Source organism: Elaeis guineensis, chromosome 1 (assembly GCF_000442705.2).
Source record: "Elaeis guineensis isolate ETL-2024a chromosome 1, EG11, whole genome shotgun sequence".
Classification (NCBI taxonomy): domain Eukaryota; kingdom Viridiplantae; phylum Streptophyta; class Magnoliopsida; order Arecales; family Arecaceae; genus Elaeis; species Elaeis guineensis.
In genome coordinates this window covers 179608689-179634521 of record NC_025993.2, presented here as the reverse complement: position 1 = coordinate 179634521, position 25833 = coordinate 179608689, and the positions used below count along the sequence as shown (strand labels likewise).

Sequence of the window (25833 nt, the reverse complement as noted above, 5' to 3'; positions counted from 1 at the left end):
TTTTTTTGTAAATTTATTTTAGTAAAATATAAGATTAATTATACAAAAATATCTCTGAAAGTTTTCACTTTCATTCCAACTTCAATTTAGCACAACTAAAACATCTAATTTTTAAATTTATTCAGGTAAGATTATAATCAAAAATTTTGTTTAATTTTTATGACAAAATTATCGTATGGTGCCACTTTTCATATCACCTTCTTCTGTCGTATAAGTCACATCAAATTATGTAATAATTCTGGCACAGCAGCTAGATAAAATTCATAGTTAGGATAAAATTTAAAAAAATTAAAAATCTTCAAATAATTTAAGATTTTTTTTGTATAATTAATTTTAAAACTGACAAACCAAATAATTGCATATAAAAATGTGAAACGTATAGGAGGTTTACCGAGAAACGCACCGTTATTTACTAATTAATTGCCGATTAGAAATTGGATTATTTTGGCAAAACATTAAACATTACCAGGGGCTACAGTTAATAATGCCATACAGGAAAAGATAAAGAAATTTACCCGTCCACCGTCGCCTGACGGCTTCTCCACTGCACTACTTCCAGCAGCAGTTTGACAGCCCACCAATATTTATATCTAAAGAGAGAAACAGAGAGATCGTCTTCCTTTCTCTCCGTTTCTCTCCATTCCAGAGAAGTTCTCCAACTCTTAGGCTGCCCCCGATTTCCCCTTCCCATCTCTCTATCCCAAATGGTGGAGATCCTCTGATCCGCCCCATGGCGAATTATCTCGCCCAGTTCCAGACCATCAAAAACTCTTGCGATCGCCTCATCATCGCTGGTAAAACCCTAACCCTTCCCCTCTGCAAGAAAACCCTAGATCTGCCCCTCGATTCTTTGCTCGGATCTGTTTCGACTTGCGTTTGTTTCTTGCTTGATCCCTCATTGTTTGGGAAGTCTTGTTTCATTTCTAGTTGATCTCCGGTAGATTTCAGTATTATGCGTGTTTTGGGTATCAAGAAAGAGAATAAGTTCTACTTCTTTATTGCTTCTGGTAGTTATTATTAGTAACGGTCATGGTGAGAGTGATTTCTTGTTTGCGGGGCTGGAGTTTGCAAGATGACATTGATGACTTTCTGTAAAAAATTGCTTATTTTGGAGTAAGCATGCACAAGTGAATGAACATGGTAATCTCTGGCGGATGAACGGAACTTTTTTTGTAATTAGGGATTTACCTATCTGATACGTCCGAGGAAAAGAATGTAATTTATGCTCTGAATGTTATTGACATTGGTTTCACTGGATGTCCTCTGGAGTAGGGATTTGTGTGAAAATTTGTTGAAGCAGGTGGTATAAGAGTATGAAATTGGATGGTTACTTGCTGATGGGTTGAAATGCACAGAACTACATGATTAAAACTGGGTCATATACACTGTTTTTATATCTATGATGGTGTAGAACTACTAGCAAGCTACCGCGACCACAACAATTTCTTGCGATAAAAGAAAACAACTTGAATTAGCATGGGGTAGGTGCAGAATATCTTTACATTTGCCGACATTTGAACTTGTTCCTTGCAAGATATGATGACAAGATGATTGCATCAAATGGTCAAGACACACTAACACACATAAAAAAAGGGTGCTATCCATCAAGGGAACAATCGTGACAACCAAGCTAGTGGGATTCAAGAGCTTATAAGTTTGAGAAGTGCCAGGGTTGAGTCGTGAGGCAGATGAAGGCTATCCTTGGAATTTAGATGAACATATGATGTGGACAGTCTATTCAAAGTAAAAAAGGGAAAAGACTCGTGAAATAAACTACAAGATGATTTGTCTGTTTTAAATGCTCTTGAAGTTTAGACAAGGTTATATAGGAGTGATCTTAAGAAAACAAGTCACCAAGAGGTTTAGTAAATCCAAGTTTAATTACTTATACTCATGGAGAGCTTTAACCGTCTTTTTCTTCTTTCTTTCTTCTTTTTTTTTTTTTTGGGTGAAGAGCTTTTTGATGAAAGTTTTGTGGTTGCAAATGACACTTTACTATCATATTTTGTGTTTGCCTCCTTTGAAACCCATGGAAGAACTTCTGATGATATCTTCATGCACACTTTCTTAGGAATAACTCTATTAGCATGTTGATAATATCTATATTCTCTACTGGCATTGGGTGGCTAAATGCTGTTAGAAATCCTCTTCTGTATAAGATTAGGACACAACTTGATGGAATAGATATTTTTGGGACTTGAAGAATAACAAGTAATTAAATTAAAGCAAACATAAAGTTGTGGTATAATATGCTTCTGGTAACTAGACTTGGGTTTGGGGCATTTGGACTACAATTAATCTGAAACTAGATCTCCATTACATTTTCTGCTTCTGGTAACTAGACTTGGGTTTTGAGCATTTAGACTACAATTAATCTGAAACTAGAGCTCCATTACATTTTCTGGAGTAGTTTGTCATAACACTTGGGTGAGGTTTGTGAGTCCCCTTCGGAAACAAGTCAGATTGTAGAAGCAGGCAAAAGTACACTAAGTCCTCCTTACCTATGACATCTTTGTGGAAGGAGTATTAGTAGTGCATTGTAAATCAACCATTTCAGCTGAAAAACTTAGTTATGTTGATGATCCTCTTAAGGCATTTTCATATATTTTACCATCAGAAAAGTTTAGTCTTCATGATATTTTTATGCATGTAAAGAGAGACAATAAATAAATGGTTTAGCATGCAACTGATCTTGTCAACGAGCACTTTATGTAGATTGTGGAGTACTTGATTGCATTGGCAATAGCTACTTCATTTATTACAATGTTTCATAGCAATTTTGATGGATTTCCATCATCACTTGATATCATTGGGTAAAACATTTTCAGCTGTACTGTTCTATAAAAGTGGATCCTGTATAAATGCCACTTGTTACCAGAGTTAAATTTGGATCACTTGATATTATCATAATCCATTGTTTTATTCCCTACTCTTCTGCTAGCCCCCCCTCCAAACAAAAGAAAATGCTGTGCCCTACCAAATAATCGCTCCCCTTTCACCCAAACTGATCCATGTTGTAACATTTTGGTTGTGCTTCAGTTGAGGATGTATGTGACTTGTGGCTGATCCATGTTTTAACACTTTGGTTGTGTTTCAGTTGAGGATGTAAGTGACTTGTGGCCCAGTGTAAAAGAAGGGTTTGAAGAACGCTTGCCACTAAAGAAGGCCTGTCTAAATAACAAGACACGCAATCCTGTGAATGTAGAGAAGCTACCGGCTGAGTTCATATTAACCACTGATGCAAGGCTACGCAGCCGTTTCCCACAAGAGCAGTCTGTTTTTTGGTTTCGGGAACCATATGCAACTATTGTTCTTGTTACTTGTGAGGTATTCCTGTAACAAAAGGAACCTACTACATGCTAGTTGTTTTGGGCCTTCTGGCCACATTGGTCAACTAAATTATGTCCATCTATGTGATTATGACTACCGTCTACTTTTTGTGGAGCAGGATCTTGATGAGTTTAAGACAATTATAAAACCACGGCTCAAGTTAATTGTTCAAAATGATGATCGAGAATGGTTCATTGTATTTGTGTCGAAGGCTCACCCGAACAATGACCAAGCAACCAAAATGGCAAAGAAAGTATACACTAAACTTGAGGTTGATTTCAATTCCAAGAAGAGAGAAAGGTAAAAGGCATTTGGACTTTTCATATTGCAAAAAAATATTTAATATTTTGCAGATAGAAATGGAGGTCCATTAATTAAATGAAGAATTATCTGTTTTTTGTAATTTCTATGCAAAAGAGGGCTCTCTTTATTTTTTCCCATAGAATACCCTTGTGATAATTTCACATGACAAACAAAACAGTAATTTTGGCTTAATTTTTGGGCTTAAATTGGTTTTGCTAGATGTTTGCTGGCTTAATTCATGAAAGATGCAACTTCATATGAGTCATGGTGACCATTAAAATAGAAAGCCATGCTAAATTTCTATAATTTTTGGTTAGAGTGCAAGTAGTTTTGTCTGAATTTGTTCTATGATTTGTCCAAAACTAAATAGTGATGTATTACTATCTTTGGGGTTTCCAAATTTTGCTCAGATGCTGCAAATTGGATTTACATGGAGCTGATGCTAGCTTTTGGGAAGACCTGGATTCCAAAATAGTGGAATCTATCAGGAATACATTGGATAGACGTGTTCAATTTTATGAAGAAGAAATTCGCAAACTCAGTGAACAACGTTTAATGCCAGTGTGGAACTTCTGTAACTTCTTTATCCTGAAGGTAATTGACTTACAACTTGGAACTATTAAGGCTAATAGAGTGGAACCATTTCCTAACTGTGTTTTTCCACCTGAAATTTCTTATTGTTGCATTCTCTGGCCTGATCTGATGTTTCTTTCTGTTTCCAGGAAAGCTTAGCTTTTATGTTTGAGATGGCTCATCTTCATGAAGATTCATTACGTGAATATGATGAACTGGAACTTTGCTATTTAGAAACAGGTTTTCTACTATTCCTTATCCTCATTATTGGAAAAAGTCTATAGAAATAGAACCATTTAAGCATCTGTTTCTATGCAAATATTTATTTATTTATTGTTTAAATTAGTTAAGGTTTGTAGTGCAGAGCAACTATACTACTTTAGGATGGAAACTTAAGATCATTGCAGGATATTATGTATTCTTTTTTCAGTACTAACACTCACAATTGGAACTGGGACATCGTGCAATTTATTTTATGGTGTGAAGCAACCATGCTTGCTTGGTTGTTTAAAGTGTGCATGGGGGTGGAGCCTGATACTTGTGTATAATGTACTAATAGCACTTCTTAATCTTTTGATGATGAGTTAAACATCCTATTTAAACTTTTTTTTTTTATGGAGATGATGAATAAAACATCCTATTTAATATTGAATTGTAAAACTAAATTGGGTGGTCTCCCTCCTTTTGCACTTATATAAGAAAAGAACCTAAAAATCATATTTCCAAGGTGCATAATGTATTTGGGAACATAACAAAAAAAAAAAGTACTGAATTTCTTTTTCACTCATCTAGTAGATGAGAGCTTTTTTTGAGTGCAAATAACCAAGAGGAATATGTCATCATAGCGATAACATCTAGTTTGATTGGTGTAAACTATGCAATATAAATGTAAGTACATCTGTTGGCGTTGGCTAGATCTTTCTGTGGCTACTAGGGTCTCAGATTCATCAATTCAAAGTAGTCATAATGGTTCCTTACCTTTAATGTTAAAGGTGTTTTGCTTGCTTTTTGCGGTATTTTCTTCTTCTAGGTTTACCATTTTTACAAATCATATTCAAGCTGGTACTAGTGTATTTCATCATTGCGGAGTGCTACTTTATATGCATATTTGTCTACTTCATTGTTGCAAATTGTTGGTAGAAAACCTGTAATACTGGTGCTGTTGCTATGAGAATTGCCATTGTATGGCTGCTTGTATCTTCACTTAATATTACCATGTTCATTGGGGATATCCATGACCAGCGCTTACTTGATCAAGTACCTTGTTGTGAGAATGAACTTGCTCACTCTTTTGCTCAACTGCAGCAAATACTCCTGGGAAGCAGAGGGATTTTGGAGGATTGGAACATGGGGATGATCAGGCCGCGCTGTTAAAGCATGGGTTCAAACCATTAACTCAAATTGTTGATGATGATTCATTTAGAGAGTTCGAATTCAGACAGTACCTATTTGCATGCCAGTCCAAGGTCTGTGCATTAAAAACATTGCTTGTTATCTGCTTCTTGTGGGGTATATGCAATGAATTGATCTTATATGCATTCTGGAAAGTTGTACATTGTCAGTTGTCAGAAGCCCACTTACGCTTTTGGTATAGCCATAGCTAAGTTTCATTGTGTTTGTCTAGTTTGTACTTATCAGTCTTTTCTTTCCCCTACAACAAGCTTAACATTCACAGCCTAGCACCATCAATCATGAATCCATCTCTATTTAACAAATCAGGATTTTAATTTGAGGCTAGACTGGCTTTCAGCTAGCCATAAGTTGTATGCTACTTCAACTACTGTGTCTGGTTGATGATCTGGGTGAAATGTATGGCATCTTGAATTTATTGATTTCTTTTCATTTTCTTCTCCATATTTTTCTGTATAAAATCATTACAACTTGAAGCATTTGACTTGAGAGCTTTTTTATTTGATGTGTTTGAGTCCATATATACAAATCCTTCAAACAGCCGATATGCTAGAATTTCTTTGAACACCCTATACACTAGAGCTCAAAATATTATCTTATCTTTAATTTTCAAAACACCACTTTAACCCTGAAAATATATCAGCTGATGCATTGGCATCTCTTTGTTGCGCTTTTTTTTTTTTAAAACTTTAATTTTACAATTCTGTTTTTATGTATGGATATTGCTCAGTCTTTATCTTGTTTCTGCAGCTATTATTTAAATTAGGCCGTCCTGTTGAGGTTGCTGCAAGGGGCTATTCATTTATTATTGGGTTCTCAAAGACCCTGGCCTTGCATGAGGTATGTGATGAACCTTTTGTTGTTGTTGTTGTTATTGTTTGTATGTTTGGTTTCATACTATTCAGTTTTATCATTTTACAAGTTCTAACGTTTGAACAGTTCTTGAGCAGTAGTATGCTAAATTTTAGACTGTTACTTAAGTAACATATGCTTTCTCCCACATTTTCTCAGAATTTGTTACCATTTTGCTTGCGAGAAGTGTGGGTGCTAACTGCTTGTCTGGATTTGATCAATTCATCTTCTTCCTATTATGATGGTGGGATGGTGGCACCTGATATTGGAAAGGAATTCCGTCGTCTTCAGGGTGATCTATTTTCGCTTGGTCGAGTTAAGGTAAAAATTAACATTCTGCATGCATTTGTTTGCTTTGTATCTTAGTTGTTGTTTATCATTTGATTGAATAATAAGTAATGTTGGAACTTTTATACATGATAGGATGCAAGGGATGGCCCATATTGTTGATGAAACACTTGCTTATAGTCTAATTGCTAAGCAAGCATTAGAACATTTGTTAGGGCTTGCAATTTTTACCTAAACTGTTAACTGATCCTAGCACTCAGGCCAACCCAACTGGTCCATCCTGAGTGCTATATGGGTCGGTCTGGGTCAGGCAGGGCCAACCTGTGGTCTGGCAGGTTGGTTTCAGGTTTGGCAGGTCAGTTTCTGAGTTTCAGGTTAAAGAGATACAGCCAGTTCATGTTGTCATAGTAGAGTATTATTTTGATGCATTGAGCAAATGTGTAATAATAATCTATCTCACAGTTCACACAGTATTTCATGATTTAGCTACTATCTCCTTTCCTAGCTCTTAGAAACCTAATCTCTTCAATCCATCCCCCTTGGCTGCCTCTTTGCCTCTCCTTCCCTTCTATTCTCCTCCTTTTCCTTCTCTCTTTCTCCTCGCCTCCTCTTCTGTCCCATTCTTCTTCTTCCATCTTTCCCCACCTAAGACTCCTCTCCCATTGTCTTTGCCAGTTGGAATTGCCCCTGTTATGTCTATTGCAATCTGCCGATGCCCGCTAAACTGTGGTTCATTGCCCAGTCGCTTTCTACCTTGCTGCAGCTTGTCTCCTAGGAACCCACCACCTTCATTCTCTATAGCCCCCTTATTTCTATATCCTCTTCTTGACTTCCTCTCTTTCTTCTAAACAGCCAATGGAGTTGGGTTAGGGAAATATGATCCACTATTGGGCTGGTTTGGTTTGGGTCAAGGGAGTTGACTTTTATATAAGTGGTTTGACTTGATTTGAATTGGACCAGAGTTGTGGTCGGAATCTAGGTTAACACAATTCGGAATCTTCCCATAATCTCGACCTGCATTGCTTCTTATGTTCTTCATTACCAAAAGTGTTTCTAAAATATCTGCTTCCCCACACCCGTGCCTACACCCACTCTCGATTCTGATGAGGACCGGACATAACCCATCACCAACCTTATTTCTATCTAATATACATGCCATTTAATCAAGCTAGAATTTACATTGCAAGAGCTCATCGAAGAATGTCCATTAGGATGTCAGGGTTGCTAATAACAGATGCAGTAGTTGAAGTTCTTGCTTCACGAGACTATCTTTCTTTCCCCTGGACTCACATATTTCCAAACAAGTTGGCTTGCTTGTGGGTTTGGGGATGGGAGGGATGTTGTCATTGTTCAATAAAACCTATTTTTCTTGCCTATTTAGCCTCTCTTTCCCTTGTAACATTCTTCAATCTTCTCAGAGAATAAGGTGATGTCAGTGTCGTACTTTCTGTTTGCATGCATAAATTTGGTAATTAGGTACTGGCAAATTGTTTCCCTTTGAATACATTTCTGGACTTTCACTTATGATTGCATATGCATCTGAGACTGAGAGCAGCATTAGGTCCATCCTGTTTTTATTTTAGGATATTCTTCTGTACTGCATTAATGTCTGTGTTGTAACATGATATGGATGGATGCGGCAGTTCATGAGGCTTGCATATTTGATTGGATATGGAGTTGAAATGGAAAAAAGTCCATTCAACAGGTATGAATTCAATGCTTGTTTAGCAAAAGTACCTGATTCAATTTTTGATTTTGCTGTCAGTATAGCTTTAGGTCTAGGATCAGTCATTATTCTCTTCTCTAACGTATTCTGATCTAATGTTTTGAACAGTGCTTCTTTAAGCATGCTTCCCTGGCCCAAGCCAGCTACTTGGCCGGCAGTCCCGCCTGATGCTTCAGCTGAAGTTCTTGCAAAAGAGAAGGCAAGTCTTTGTTTATTTTTATTTATGGGTTATATTGTACAGAGTAGTGGACAAGCATTTGTATGTTTAGCCAAAAGAACATTTTAAAGGAAAGATAATTGCCAATGTTGTTAAAAGGAAAGAAAAAAGATCGGTATTGCAGTTGTGTCATATGCATGCCTTCCTCTGTCTGACTCCATGTGGCAGACCTTGCCTTTTTCTCTTGTAGACACTAATGATGTATAGGGGCCAGTGGAGGACACTTCTTCAAACAAGACCAATGTAATGCATCAAGTCTTAGACAAGGTTTCAAAGTCACTCTGATAAATGATTTGGATTTTTTTAATAGAGAAATGCCATCCAGCATATCTTGTATAGGATCATTAAAAGAAGAACCATGTAATTAACTGACAAAGTAAAGTAATCCATGTTCGTATGGTCTATTGTTTGAAAAACCATTTAGCTTATAGCTCTTACTTGATTTGCTACTTAAATCACTTCTTAATTGGTCCATTGGTTATGTAGAATTGTAGTAAACTTATATCGTGTAGCTAATGGCAATCTTAAATAATAGGACTGAGATTCCATGGTTTATCTTTCTTGTTTTGAGCTAATGAAGTAAAATTTATGCAACCATCATCAGAAGAATGTTGTGAAGTGTAAATATTTTAGGAGAAATGCCTGCTTGCGATCCCATGCATTGCAACTTGGGCTTGGTCTGCTCTCCTCCAACATCCCTCTCGTGTCTTGGGTAATAAGCAACCTGTCCGAGTTGTTTCTTGGAAGGATCTCTATCAAAATGCTCTTGGGGAGTATATTGCTTGAAGCAACATCACCTCTTTGGGGCCAGCTTGACTCACGTAGGGCATGTTTGGTTGGGGGGGAGATGGACTCTGGAATGGGAATGAGTGAGTCCCATTCCCATTCCTTTTTTTTTGGGGGGGGGTTTTGTGGGGTGGGGGGGAGGGGATGGGAATGACCCAATCCCAGCTTTCCCTAATATTCAAATCCTATTCCGATTCTGATTCTGATCATGAACCAAATGCATTGGGGGATATATGGCTATTCTGATTTTCATTCTAATCCATTCTAATTTTTACTCCAGTCGTGAACCAAACGCACCCATAAAGTTCCACTATTTGAATTCAGCCCTCCTCATGACTAGGGGTGGCAATTCGTGTTCACATGTCATAATCGTGTCGACACGATTTCAACACGAACACGATACAATTAATAAACCATAACTATAAGTCTGTCTAAAGTTTGTTTAGTTTTATTTTAGGATTTCTGATAAAAAGACAAAAATAGCCATTGACTTTGTAAAAAATTACAAAATTACCTATTTTTTCATATATGGGTTAAATGCATTATAAATGGGTTCACATGTTAACAGGGGACACGACACGAAATTCTTCGTGTCATAAACGGTTTGACACAATTTCGACACGAACCTGTATAAAGCCCAACACTAACATGAAAATTTTGTGTCATGTCGCGTGTCGTGTTGAAAATTGCCACCCCTGCTCATGACAGCCTTTTTGACCTCATCTTGGAGAATTCTATTGCCTTTTGAACAGTTAAACGTGCTGTGTGGTCCTAACACAATTTCTCATGACAAAAATCTTCCATAATATTCCTAATGTCTCTAACTTATGCTCAAACAGCAATACCAGTTAGTCCATCAAGGAAGCATATTAGGTAATGTTTTGCAGCAAAGTATTGCTACTGACGTGTATTTCGCATGGCTTAAAGCCTCAAACGCATGACATATGCCCCTGTGCAAATGCAAGCTAGGTGCTAGACATTCATCCTGAAACAGGATGAACATGTGTTCATATTGGGACTAATATTCACAATGTAATGGTCAGATGTTTAGCAGCATTATGCTGCAGTTGCACTTCCACATAACCCATTCCTGTCCTAGAAAATCAGTGGCTGCTCATATCCACAACCAAACCTGTTCCTGTCCAATAAAGCACAAGTAATTGTGAGATATTTGGTGATCTTACTTGAGGCCTCAATTGTCCACTTGAGATTAAATACATGATCATGATTGAAGAGAAAACAGATTTGACATATGTGGAAGAACCCAGTTTAATGAAGTGAACACCACTGGGCATGCACCATACCGCTCCAAACTGGACAGTACGGGACATACCATACTGTACCAGTATCATATTGGTATGCCGAATCATTCCATACCGTATTGTACTGCATACTGACACTATAGTGGGATTTCACTGGTACGAGGTTGGTACTGAGATGGCAAATCTTGCTCCTAAGAATTTCTTGTATCCTGATTTCTGCATTATAAAATTTTATCATAGGAGGACTACCAGGTAGAAGTTTCTTCCCATGAAAATATGCAGCTTCTTCCAACCAAGAGTATTCCTAGTAACAAAAATTTTCATTTTTGATTTTTTATCAACATATAAACACTAGAGATGCTATGCTGCCACACTTTTTTTGCTTACACTTCATGCTCAGTGCACTTTTGGAAATAGTGAACACTGGTGGTATGACATATTCACACAATCAGACTGGATCAATATAAAGCAGTTAACACAGTTAAGTGAGACATGGTGTGGGAATGAATACTTATGGCATTCTAGCATTTTGGGCTGCATATATTAGGATATTTTGAAGTTGATGAGACTCTTAAATAAGCAAGTTAAGATAAATATAAGGTTTCTATAATTTAACTGCTAGAACCTTTTTCATGTCATAATTCTAGTTATTAGAAGTTCTTTTGCATGCCATAGTTCTCAGAAATTTTTTAACTAGATTTTCTTTGGGTTAAATAATAGCAGCACCACTATTGTGGTGGCATCAAATAATGAATTTGCTTTAAGAGACCTTTTCTCTTTTGAGAGTACATCAGTTCTTATCTGTTGTCCATCAATCTTGGGCCTTATTTTTGATCTGCATTACAAGTCATATCTGCTGTTTCAAATTCAAATTTTTCTTGAGTCTACAGATGATTCTCCAAGCAAATCCCAAAGCAAAGCACTTCAATATTCAAAGAAAACCATTGCCGCTAGAACCTTCTTTACTTCTACGAGAGGCTAATCGACGGAGGGCTTCCCTTTCTATTGGAAATGTATCAGAGTTAGTAGATGGTCGTCATACTGATGGGTAATGCATCTGTACACACCAGACTAGGACAAGGTGTTAGTTGTGGTTCACATATCTGTACCATAGATTTATGTCCTTTTTCAGAAAATTAGCATAACTTTGTTTATAAGTTTTTACATTTATTGTGTGGGCAGTTCAGGTATGGATGGACATTCAAGACTCTCCCCTTCTAATAAAAGTCATGCGAGCCCCATGTCACGAACCCTCTCTGGATCAGCAAACCCTGATAGCTCTACATCACTTGATCGCCCTATGAGATTATCAGAAATCTATGTTGCAGCAGAGCATGCACTGAAGAATACGATTTCTGATCCTGATCTATTGAAATCTCTGTTATCATTGCAGGAATTTGAGGCAAGTATACATTTTCTTATGATAAGTAAACACATTCATATCAGGGTTTCTAAAATTTTCTTCTATATATGAAGGTTGAAGAAACTATTTCTTAATACCATTTTATAGAAACTCCTTGCATCATCTATTTCTTTTATTAACTCTTCTAGTAACAAATCATTCATACTATTTTCCAGTTCTTGAGAATTTCTTTTTCGATAATCCAACATATTTTCATTGCAGGAATTTGAGGCAAGAATACATTCTCTTATGATAAGTAAACACATTCATATCGGAGTTTCTAAAATTTTCTTCTATATATGAAGGTTGAAGAAACTATTTCTAATACCATTTTATAGAAACTCCTTGCATCATCTATTTCTTTTATTAACTCTTCTAGTAACAAATCATTCGTGCTATTTTCCACTTCTTGAGAATTTCTTTTTCGATAATCCAACGCATTTTCATTGCAGGAATTTGAGGCAAGTATACATTCTCTTATGATAAGTAAACACATTCATATCAGAGTTTCTAAAATTTTCTTCCATATATGAAGGTTGAAGAAACAATTTCTAATATCATTTTATGGAAACTCCTTGCATCATCTATTTCTTTTATTAACTCTTCTAGTAAGTAGTAACTGTTTTGGATTTTCCACGTAATTCAGATACAATTATACGTAGCATTTATAATATCTATACTTATCACCTTTATGATTCTTCCACATGTACTGAAAGGAAATTGGCCTTACTGAAAGGAAATTGGTCCATGCTTCTCATTGCTTAGCTGTATTCATATCGTATGTGGTCTCCTTAAACACAGATTTTGAAATAAAATTCTGGATTAATTGAGCATCTTATTTGATTTGTTGGTAATTTTGACTTTAATATTGTTGATTATTGTTTATTATAGAATATTACAGATCGCCAACCAAAACATTTGTCCTCATTCATGAACTTTTATTTGAGGATTCTTTTGATTTTCACATTGGTGCATAATTTTGTTGCCATTGTGATGCAATCAGTGAATATATTTAGCTTCTACAAATTTAAAGTGGATGATAACATTTTAAATTGGTCTTTGTATTTTGAATTTTGCTTGTGGCAGCAAAAATATATGGAGCTTACAAAAGGAGCTGCTGATAATTACCACCATTCATGGTGGAAAAGACATGGCGTTGTCCTTGATGGAGAGATTGCAGCTCTGTGTTTTAAGCATGGAAATTATGATATGGCTGCCAAGTCATACGAGAAGGTTTGTGCTCTCTATGCTGGTGAAGGATGGCAAGACCTGCTGGCAGAAGTTCTTCCCAACCTGGCAGAGTGTCAAAAGATTCTCAATGATCAAGCTGGCTATCTCTCATCTTGTGTTAGATTACTGTCACTAGATAATAGTTTATTCTCAACGAAAGAACGGCAAGCTTTCCAGTCAGAGGTTGTACGGCTTGCTCACAGCGAGATGAAGCATCCAGTACCCCTTGATGTTTCATCGCTAATAACATTTTCTGGGAATCCTGGCCCACCACTTGAGTTATGTGATGGGGACCCTGGTAAATTATCAGTGACAGTCTGGAGTGGCTTTCCTGATGATATTACTATTGAATCTCTAAGTTTGACACTGACAGCTACATACAACGTGGATGAAGGTGTCAAGGTATGCTTAAAATTGCTCGTACATCTTATTGATTGCTTAGTGTTTCAAAACTCATTGAGTGACTTGAAGCTAAAAAAGTCTGGCTGGTTTTCATGTGTACTAGATTTTTATGTTTTCCAAGTGTTCTTTAGAAAGTTCGTTAGTTTTATTATTCATGACCCTGGGAGCTTTGTTATATTAGGTCACCATGAGCTTAATTACAGTATATCTTTGTTTTGCAGGGAATAAAAAGCTCAGATGTTAGCATTCTGAAACCAGGTAGAAATGTTATTACTCTTGACCTACCTCCACAAAAGCCAGGGTCCTATGTATTGGGAGTTCTTACTGGACAGATCGGACAATTGAAAATTAGATCTCATAGTTTCTCAAAAGGTGGTCCTCCCGATAGTGATGATTTTATGAGCTATGAAAAACCAACAAAACCTGTTCTGAAGGTAATATATTAAATGAGTCTCATTGTATCAGAGCTAATTATGAAATTAATATGCATGTGGAGACTGGTGTTTTCTTCTATCTTGAGATCCTGCCATTGCCCAGAAACATTGCCTTTGTCATGTATTCATTGGGTTAAAACTAGTTTATGCATATCCAATTGAAAAAAAAAAGAGCGATAAGATTATATTTGGACTAAATTACTGAATGATTTTCTGCTCATGCATTTAACTGATATGCTATTTTTAGGTGCTCAAACCAAGACCTTTAGTTGATATTGTTGCTGCAGTATCATCTGCTTTGCTAATGAATGAACTCCAGTGGGTTGGATTAATTGTGAGGCCAATTGACTACTCTTTGAAAGGTGCTACCTTGCACGTAGATACTGGTCCAGGACTGATGATTGAGGAGTCGTATAGGATTGAGATAGAGCCTTACACAAAGGCAATGGAGCATGGATTTCATTCAGGGGACTCCAACATTCCAAAAAGGGGTGCCTCTTCCAGCAGAGAATTTGAAGAGTTGTTGCTTGAAAGTGGTAAAATAGCTTTGCCAGATTGGTCTAGTGATATATCTACTGTCTTATGGTTTCCTGTTTGTGCTATTGATAACAGGATGGCTAGAGGAATATCTGCAGGTTTGGTGGTCGCTGTCTTTCTAAGCTTTAATATTTTCTGGATACTAAATTGATTATAATTTTTTTTTGACTTAAGTTTTTTTTCAGTCCACCCCCAGAAACAGAGTGTAGTAGATGGAATGAGGATGATTGCTTTGAAACTTGAATTCGGAGTTTTCCACAACCAGATATTTGAAAGGCAACCCCCTTTTCTAATTTTCCTCTCTTCTTCTTTGTGAGTCACCATTCTTTGTGTACAATCCGTTTTCCCTTCAAGGTTTTGTAAACTCTTTATCCTTTTTGTTCAGGACAATAGCTGTGCACTTTACTGACCCATTCCATGTCAGCACTCGTTTGGCGGATAAATGCAATGATGGTACTTTACTTTTGCAGGTATTCCATCTATTACTTTAAAATCTTACTTCTTAGTTGTGAATATCAGGAGTGTCATCATTCTAGTCCTTTTCCAGATAGGAATATCTGAACCTTTAAATGCCTTAGGAGTTTTTAGAATTCCTATCATTTCCATAGACAAGTCTAGATTTTTGTAAGATCATTTTGAGATTTTCCTGAGAGTGTTTTTCCTTCAAAACTGCTGATCATAACTAGATATGCAATTTTCTACTCATGACTTGGTTATTGTGAAAGAGTTTTTGTTATGGTGGCTCATGCCTGTGCTTTCACTTGAATGCATGCTTGGTGTATATATGATAGTCTTGTATATACAAGACTGGTAATATAACAATTAGATGAAAGAGAATTTTCAGCAGTGGACATTGATGTCGTTGGTTTGAGTTTTCTAACTTGATTATGCCTAAGTGAAAATTCTGGATCACTATGTTGATTCAGCATCTTCTATCTGCATGTGAATATTATAGTTAATTTTATTTTTTATCAATTTACTAAACAGCATTGTTTTTTTGGGCATATATATTTTTTTGAAATATTAACAAACTGTTAGTTTAGGCTATTTACATGTAACAATTTTCCCGAAGACCAAAATTACTAAACTTTGGACTTGTTTTATGGGAAAGCCATGATTAGTTTACACATGAAATGGTCACTTATTTATGAGATTCTTTTATGGCCGTCATCTTACATGTTTTTGAGATAATAGATACTCACAACTTGACATCTTCCATGCTGCTACAATTAGAATTGTGTGGTTCAGTAGTTATTCTCTGTTTAACTTTTTCACTATCCCACTAACTGTTTTCATTTTTAAATTTATCTTTATATCTAGGTGATAATACACTCTCAAGTGAAGGCTACTTTGAGCTTACAGGATGCATGGTTGGATCTTCAAGCCGGATTCGTTCACTTAGGAAAAGGGGATGGAAGGCCAACTTCAAGTTTCTTCCCACTTTCAATCTCTCCAACTTCTACAGCAGCACTCTTGTTTAGCATTAGCTTAGAGAGTCAGCCTAGTGGAGGTAAAGCATTTTATATTTTTTTTAATCAAGTGATTTTGTCCAGAAGAAGGCTTCAGGATAGAAATATTTAGGGGAAAACGGTTTGTGATATTTATATATACTGTTCACATTGGTAGTGGTGTTATGCATGTTCAGTGAACCATTCATGTGGACCAAGGTTCGCTGTACCGATATCGGATGGCGTGCCGGTGCCGGACCGGTATGGTACGGTATCGTACCGACATACGGTATGCCAAGACGTATCGGTCCGATACCGGTACACAATATTTTTTTCGATTTTCAATTTTTTTTTTTTTTGGATTTTTGAAGTTAATAATTGATAAATACAACCTCAATATGGCATTATATTGCATATTATTGACATATTTGGGTTCAATTTGGAGTTAGGTTGCGGTACAAAGATTCTTGATCCAAAATTTCAAACATATATTTATTTACATTATATTTCAACTATGTCATCTTAAAACTAAAGAAAAAATATAAAAAATACGCATTAAAATGTATCTAAATATTTAAGTACAAAGCGCAATAACTGATATACGAACTTTAAGATGTACTCTGCATTTAATTTCTTGTCGAGTGTCTGTGACGCTCGTAGATGTCTGGATCATCAACATAGTCTGAAGGGATATCAGTCCAACCCTCTAGCCAAGCTGCACCGTACTCTCGAATATTCATCATCCCATAAGGCATCCTCTCTGGATTGTAAGACATCTCAGGCCTCTCGCTAAAATTCTGACTCTGAGAAGTATCTTCGAGATGATGGTACGGTTGTGGAGGAGCCCATCTAAATATGTCAGTAGCAAAATCTGATCCGTAAGATGCTCCAGGCTGCATAGGGTAGTAACCACTAGAAGATGATGCCTCGGATGCACTATATGCATATGGATCATAAGGTGGCTGTGGATAATAGGATCCATAATGCGAGGATGATCTAGATACATCCATGGACCCCACTCCATGTGCAAGATCTTCCGCAGCTGCATCATGTGCTGGACGACCTCTAAGAGCCCGTCGTCTATATGAAATCGGCTCCCCACGATTTCTACCGACTCGTTCACTATGATCCCTATTCTGTGTGACATGCGTAAACTAAGACTCACCGGTGAATCGAATATCATCCTGTGGTTGTCTCATAAACGGTGGTCTCCTGTCCTCCAGTTCCTCCCTGATCATCAGATCCATGGCTACTACTACCAGTACCATCATCACTCTCTCTGGTGTCCGTATCTGAACCAGATAGCTCCTGTACTCTCGAGAGTGGTGCACGTACAACTGTCTTTTTCTTTCTTCCTCTTATGTCCCTCTGTGACTGAGTTTCCTGTGATTGGAAGGATGGATGCCTTCTTGCTGGCTGCCGGGAGGATCGTCTATACATCTCTCGTTCGAATCTCTGCGAAGATGTATCGGATAGCGAGTCATGTGATGAATGAGTTCTTTGTGTCCCCTCAGACTGTGGCTGAGCAACTGGAACCCTATGTGGAATATTTTTTTTCTGCCCATTGTCCTGGATCCACCCTGATCTTCCTCGCCACCACACTGGCTGGTCGTGGAAGAGATCCTGGCTCATCAAGCTCTGGCTTCTGCTGTTGACCTGCAAGCCATCCGATGATCGGATCGTCATTTTCGTCGGTATAATCATCCAGCTCGGATCAGTGTACTTCAATTGAACTTCCTCCTGAATATATTTTAGCCTCAACCTCAGATTGTAGTGAACATATACAAGATCGTCGAGGCATTTTTGTGTCAGACGATTTCTCTGTTTGCTGTGGATAAGGACGAAAGTGGACCAATTACGCTCACAGTCACTAGTAGAGACCGTCTGAAAAAAAATACGGACAGCCATATGTCTCAAATTTTCTGCTGACGTTCCAAAATGAATCCATCATTCAGCTACAAAAGTAAAATTACATATCAAATTTAATGATATTATTAAGCAAAATTACATATCAATCTATATTGCTCATTATTGATATGTAATTTATCTGGATTCATCTGCTTTTTGCTTACGACAGCTGATGGGACTTCAAAATTGTCTGATCCCTCTCTAAACTGTTTTGTCTGAAACAAAATATATTTATTATTTATAAATATATCAGATCGAATTCAGTTGAATAATTACATCTGTTTTAAACTAGCATACCTCTTGCAAACACAACGATGCGATTTCTGGATCGGACACCATCTTATATATGACATTGCGAAGAGCAGCAAGAAGCTCGCTATCCATATCTATCCCCGGAATAGTATACTGAAATCTCGGATTCAAGTAATAAGCTGCAGATAAATTTCAAGACTGATTAAGCACAATTTTATTTTTATACTTCGAAAAAATATTTTAAAACATTCTTGAATCCAAACTTACCAGCTAGATGCAAATTTCTGCCCATCTGATAGTCCCAATGGCGCTCAATAATGTTAATGAATTCTTGAGCATGCTTGGGATCATTCTCACTGATCTGTTTCTTTGCCCTCTCCATCATGTAATATAGAAAGCCCATTTGGAGGTATCTCTCGCTGTCCACGGTGCGAAGCACCTCATATAAAGGCTTGATAGTCTTTACTACCTTCTCAGCCCGCTGCCAAAATGACTGACTCGTCACCAAGTTCTCCACATGACTTCCATCAGTGTTGGCCCTCACATATCTACTCTCCTGCCACTCGGCATTGACAAACATCTGACGTAGGGTTGTTTTCTTCTGAAGAAGACTATCAAGTGCTATGTAGTTGGTAGCAAACCGTGTGATACCCGGTCGTAAGATCTCCCCCCAGTATACGTCCGCATCAATGAAAGAATCCATGTGTGGTTGTAGATGAATCTAGTAATGGTCTGGGCAATCTCCACTACTTGCTGTACCCTTCGAATCTTTCCGATATGCATCAATATAAGATCAATACAATGTGCAGCACATGGGGTCCAGTATATCTGCGGTCGCTGCTCCATCAGCAACTCTCCGGCAGCCTTATATTGTGGTCCGTTATCTGTGATGACCTGCACGACATGCTGCTCACCCACTGAATCAATCACCTCCTCCATCAGACCAAAGATATATGTGGCATCTTGTATCTTATCTGAAGTATCAATTGATTTGTGAAAAAATATTTTTCTATCACAGTATGTCAAAAAATTAATGATGCTCCGTCTAGTAGGACCTGTCCAACCATTACACATCACTGTCAGACCGTATGTAGGCCATTTATTTTTGTAAGAATCAATCCATCTCTGCAGATCCTCCTTGTTGCTGTCAAGAAGCTGACCATAGATGTTCTTAGGTCCTGGAGGATCTACACCCGCCGGCAGCCTCTATGGTTGAAATAGCAGATCGGTAGTAAGGATTGGCTGCTGCATTTGCTGGAATATGACTGAAATGAAACCATGATTCAATAGCTCGCCACATATCCTTCTTATCTTTTTTCAGCATACTGTTAATTCTCTGCTGCTTTGAATCCTTGCTGGGCAAAGCATGTGGATCCAAATCATGAATGCTGGCTCCTGCTGCAATATCTCTGGAGGACCTCCTCCTACTGCCAAAAGCTCCCAATAAAGAAGATATGCTGCGTCTGCTCCCTCTACCACCAGGCTCTTTGACTGAGGTAGTCCTCCTTAACTCGAATTCTCCTCTATCAGTCGCTGATCCAGATCTTGATTCGTAGCATGATGGTCCGAATCGCTCTCTGTACCGGGCCACATCCTCCTGCTGGTACTGATTCGCCAAGCTCGTCTGAATGGCAGTCTCAATCTATGCCTCATCATCTGGAGCAGAAGGCTCCTCTGACTTTCTAGAGTGATAAGAAGGTGGCTCTGCAGCTCGACGGTCTACTTCGGTCTTTTTCTGTTTTGCCTTTTTCTTCGCTGCTTTCGAATCAGCAAAGTACTTTTTCATCAATTGTCGTATCTCTTGCGGATATTTCCGACACATGGACACATCAGGATAACCACCAGCCAGATGCTGCTTCAACCTAGTCACCCCTCCTCCCTTGAACTCTGTGTTGCACCATTTGCATCTCCAATGATGCCGAGCCGAGAGCATCTTGCCTCATTTCTGCAGATATAACAAAATACTAATTATTTCGAATTAACTGTAATATAACACTAATTACATATATTTTTTATTTGATAATATTTTTTATTATTTAAATATTTACAAAAAAAATTTCAAAAAAATCTCAAGTTAGATTCAAATATTTCAATTATTTTGAATCATTCTAAACATTATTCTCAATTTCAAAACTAACACTGATTTTTTATTTTTTTATTTTTTTAATAATTTTTATATAAATAAATATATACTATAAAATAGCTGATTAATTAAAGTGAATGAACGTCATGCTCTAAATTTTTTTCTTATAAATATATGCAAGTATAACAAAACACGATAGTTTAATGATAATTAAAATAATTATATATAAATTTAAAATAATTTTAATAATTATTTTAAAACTTATAAATTGAAAATAAATATGTTATATGCTTCAAATAATATTTTTAAATTAACTAAAATATAACACTATTTTTATATATTTTTTATTTTATAATTAAATTTTTTAATTTAAATAATTTAAAAAATAATTTTTTAATTTTAAATATTTGAAAAAAAATTTAAAATTAGATTTAAGTAGCTTGAATTATTCTAAACATGATTCCCAAACTCTAATTTTTTTCCTAAAATTTATTTTTTTTTATTTTTAAATAAATAAATATTTAAAAATATTTAAAAAATATATAATTAATGAAATTAATAATTTTGGTGTCATCGTGTAGATCTTCCAAAGATCTATCACATATAATTAAATCATACCAAAATCACAAGATTTTGGCATGATTTTCTCTTATTTTCATTCTTTCTCATTCTTTTCCTATTTTTAACAATAAAAATAAAAAATATTTACTAAGAAAATAACATATTATCTTATCTCCGACCAAAGATCAACCTCTCTTCGAACCACTCCTACAATTTGAAGAAGTTATTTCCTTTTTTTCTAATTTTTCGGAGGTCTCAACGGTTTTGTTGAGACCTTCATATGCTTCGGGAGTTCTCTGAGACTTCTCAGAGAACTCTAATACCTCTCAATCATTTAAAAGCTCTCCGACCCCACCCTTCCCCCCTCCCCCTCCCCACTTTTTGCGTGGGGATGTCAGCTTGGTTCGGTTCACGCCGAATCGGTACCGAACCGATCCATACCGTCCGGTTTTGGGCGGTATGGATACGAATCGGACCGAACCGAGCGGTTCGGTGCGGTTCGGGGAGTTTTTCGAAAAAAAGGTCCGAACCGGACCGGTAATGTATCGGTCCGGCTCGGTATGTCTCATACCGGACGGTTCGGCCCGGTACGGCGAATCCTATGAACTGTGTTCCTTTGGCATGATAGGCATATGAAATGAATGTCTCACCACACTGGTTCTTATTAAAGTACCGATTGCATTCCCATTGTCAGTGGCACATCTAGGTTTCTTTTTTATGGGCCCAATCATGCTAATTGACAGTTCATTGACACATACAAAGCACGGACTGCAAAGTAAAAAAAAAAATTGATTGCATCCAAAACTAACTAGAAGCTTTTTCTTCATTCATACAGAAAACAAGAGCACTCATTTATGTTTTCTAAGATTCAGATAAATATATTTGGAATTGTCTGCGATGAATCTTTATGTTCTGGAAGCTTGGTGATAATATAGGTGAAGAAATACCAATGCTAAATTCATAAAACTTATTACATAAGAGACTCTGTGCCTCGATAGACATAGAGAAGTCTCAGATGAAATGAGGAAAATTTCAATCAAGGTATTTAGATAGGAAATAAAAATGGAGCTAAATTTCTTAAATTGCTTTATCACAGGGTTAGCAGAGATTTTTCTTATCCAATAGAATTGCCATTGTGGAAGAGATTAACTAACTTCAAAATTATAACTTGAAAAAAAAGCCATGAGTTTTTAAATCATTCAATGCTTAGGCTGAATAATTCAGAGATTTAGCCTATTCAATTGGGGCTGCTAATATGTAGGAAGTTTTGCCTTCTGAGGCCTGGAAAAGAGGTGTAGTCAGCCAATGCTTCCAGAATCATGAATGCAATTTTGTTGAAGGAGGCTTTGTACTGTCTTTACGTTTGCACTGCGGAGAAATCAGTTGTGTAGCAATTGTTGAGAAAAGGAAGTTGATTTTTCTTAGTAATAAGTAGTCAGATAGTTGCAAGGGCAATGGAAAGACGATGAAGGTGAGTAGCAGTTTGCAAGGACATTATATTATTCTATTAACTGTGCCTTTATTTTCCTTGGACTACGAAATGGTGTTTTTCAAATGGATAAGGTAGTGAAGGAATTATAGGAAAACAAACATAGCTTGGCTGATAAGATCTATTCATGTTGAATGGCTGCTGCAAATGATATAGGATCAGATATATTCTACATAACCTGCTCCATTTCCTTCATTGTAGCAATAAATCTGAAATGGAGATTCATGTTTTTCCTGAGTTTTCATCAGAGTTATCTTTGCAAGTTACAAGACATGCCAGTTTAATATTTATGCAGGTCAGGTTTCGGTGAAACAGTTAAATGAAAGTGAAAATTGTGATGCACTAGTTTGTGGTGGAGATAATGACACATTATGGGAGTGCCCCTCCACCCCACCCCCCACCCCTGAAAAAAATAGAAATAGGCTCTTAAAATATGAAGAAAATCAACAAACTCTTATAGTCTGCACATATTTTAACTCATATAGTTTTCACATCTTACTTTAAATTATATGCATATTTTTCACATCATTATTTAAATTATATGCATATTTTGTGTGGAGTGGGCTATCATACTTCATGGAATGCTTGCACCAAGGTCCTTACATTATTCTCTTAGTGTTCTTGTCATTGGGAATGGGTTCAGGGGTCTTATTGCAGTTATACAAGTTCATCAGATACTGTATCATTTGTGTTTTTTTGTTTATATATATATATATATATATATATATATATATATATATATATATATATATATATATATATATATATATATATATATATATATTGATAGAACTATTTAGCTTCATAAATTAACACATTATTCCATAATAATTGTTTGTCAAGATAGCAATTTTTTAATATTAGAATAGTTAAGGATGGGTATGAGAAATATCAATCTGCTCTAACAACAAGTCCGGTGATCTATAAGTGATTTTCCAACCATGATGCAGATAAGTGTCAAGTTACACACTCACAAGTTGGTACTCTTATGGTTAAATGAGTAACTGATATTTATATGTCATGAATTTATTTGCTGGTGACATAATGTAAATTGGTGAGAAAGATTTGAAAAGAAAATGGAAATATGAGGCAAAGCTGATTAATTCTATGTATTTGCAAAACTACGACATCATATATGATAAGAATTCACATAAATTATAAGTGTTATGAATGGTTAATTTAAGTAGAGCATTGATGCTCAACATAATAGTTTCTGTTATCTTGGAGCAATCTTGTAGAAAACTTTAGAGATAGCTGAAGGAATATCTAATAGAAATGAGTGGTAGACAAACGAAAGAGCTGCTTCAAGGGTGTTGTCTAATTGCCAATTTGAGACTTAAAAAGGAAAAAGAGAACATATTATAAGAAAGTAGCAAGGTAGCCATTGTTGGTTTGGTTGGAATTTTGGGCAGAAAAGGGGATTCATGAACATTAGACTAGCATTGTACTTTGATAATGCTAAGGTGAGAACAAGAATGGTTAGAAATGAAAACTAGAAAGTACTGAATGTAAGGATGAGGGAAAGACTCAAAAAAGATCTCAGTGATCATCATGAGAAAGGGATTCAAGAAGCTAGCACCGACAGAGAACATGTCTTTGAAAGTGGATGGAGGGTGGAAAGGAAGTGCAAATTGATCCCAGTTTGATGAGTATCATCTTTTATAGCTATGTGCAAAATGAGTGCTGGTCTATGCTATACTGAGTTGATGTGTCTTGGTCATTGGCTCCACCTGTTATCTTGTATCACTTGCTTGTGCCATCACTATAGTGGGGTTTGAGACTAACATGAGCTTCCATTTCTTTCTAAAAATACAGAAAGGATCTCAATTTCTATATATTAGCACAGGTGGCAATCTTCTTAATTTGTCCACATGAGGGAACTTCCCTATAGGCTGTGTAATCATTTGTCCTTTTTCTTATGGTGTTTGGATTGATCTGCTGACAGATGTAGAAATTGTGATTTTGCAGATCAAACTGAGGGACCACAAACAGAGAGTGTATTGAATATTAAATATGAAATCTCCGGCAACAGAACCATTGGAGCTCATACACCTGCTTTGGTTAAACCTGGGGGCAATGGGGAACTGCTCTTTAAGAGTGTGCTTGTTTTACAGCGGCCTGTACTTGATCCATGCATAGCAGTTGGTTTTCTTCCATTTTCTTCCAACTGCTTGAGAGTTGGCCAACTGGTTAATATGAGATGGAGAGTCGAAAGATTGAAAGATTTGAATGACAACTCATCTTCCTCATGCAAAGTAAGTCTTGGAAACATTATTTTCTGGTTCCAAATGTTTCACAACTTGGTTTCAGAATTTGTTCTAATTAATGCTACTCCTGTGCGGACATAAAGGTTCTGTGACACTCAATGAGGGCTGTAATTCTAAGTGTGATAGCATGGACTTTTTCGAGTCAGATATAAATGCAGAAGGTCAAAGTTTAGAAACCCCTATAATGCAGCATGACAAATAGTGAGGGGTTACTATTCAGAATATAATTTTGAGAGACCCATTCTTTAACCGCATGGATTATCAGTTATATTTTATGTCCTCTAAAGGAATTAAATCACTTTTTTTTTTCTCTTGGCTATAGTTTTAACATATTATTATTCCTTTTTCATTTCAATTGACACTTTGGATCCAGTAGAATTGAGGATAAAAAAGGGTCATTTTGTCCTTCATTTTAAAATTCATAGTTTTTTCCCCCTATCCCACTGATAGTTGTGAAAGCAAAAATGCATTGTTTCACCGTGAACATGGAGTATATTTTGAGCATCTCTTTGACAGGATGAGGTACTGTATGAAGTTGCTGCTAACCCGGAAAATTGGATGATTGCTGGGAGGAAACGGGGGCATGCATCACTGTCCAAAACGCAGGGTCTGTGATTTAATATTCTGTCATATTACTACTTCACATGCACAGACACATGATCCTAACGTAAATAGGAATTGCAGGTTCACGGATAGAAATCACAGTGACGTGTGTGCCGTTGGTGTCTGGATATGTTCGGCCTCCTCATCTTGGCTTGCCTGATGTGGGGGATGCAAACATTAGCAGCAATCCAGCAGGGCCTCATCTGGTCTGTGTCCTTCCTCCAACCCTCAGTTCTTCATATTGTATACCAGCATGATTTTATTGAGACATACGTAATCGACATTTGTAGAATAAGTGCTAAGGTTTTGGTTACAATCTTGCATTTATTGTATTGTTCACTTAGCTTCTTAGAGTTTTAAAGTTTGGTTTTAGATTTTGATAATATGTAGTTTCTCAAAAAAGGATCTTGATAGTCTGTATCACTTGGTGGAAGTTTTTTAAAAGAAGACATTCAATGGTGGTTTATTTA

General features: G+C 36.6%; 1 protein-coding gene across 3 annotated transcripts; it reads left to right on the top strand.

Annotated features, from left to right (window-relative positions):
• Positions 1–549: 549 nt before the first annotated feature.
• Positions 550–25833, top strand: LOC105039883 (trafficking protein particle complex II-specific subunit 130 homolog). Of its 3 annotated transcripts, none has more exons than XM_010916195.4 (21): positions 550–794; positions 3098–3327; positions 3449–3630; positions 4044–4227; positions 4356–4446; positions 5512–5672; positions 6367–6456; positions 6628–6789; positions 8400–8461; positions 8591–8681; positions 11638–11795; positions 11930–12149; positions 13236–13781; positions 14003–14215; positions 14463–14751; positions 14938–15028; positions 15138–15222; positions 16073–16262; positions 24462–24748; positions 25277–25367; positions 25445–25833. In XM_010916195.4, the coding sequence occupies exons 1-21, from the start codon at positions 731–733 to the stop codon at positions 25618–25620; spliced, it is 3663 nt and encodes a 1220-aa protein (XP_010914497.1). In that variant the 5' UTR covers positions 550–730; the 3' UTR covers positions 25621–25833. The 3 variants fall into 3 exon arrangements, 2 of the variants coding, with proteins under 2 accessions (XP_010914497.1, XP_010914496.1); XM_010916194.4 differs by having other exon boundaries at positions 14463–14850; XR_003800012.2 differs by lacking the exon at positions 24462–24748 and having other exon boundaries at positions 14463–14850; positions 25445–25465.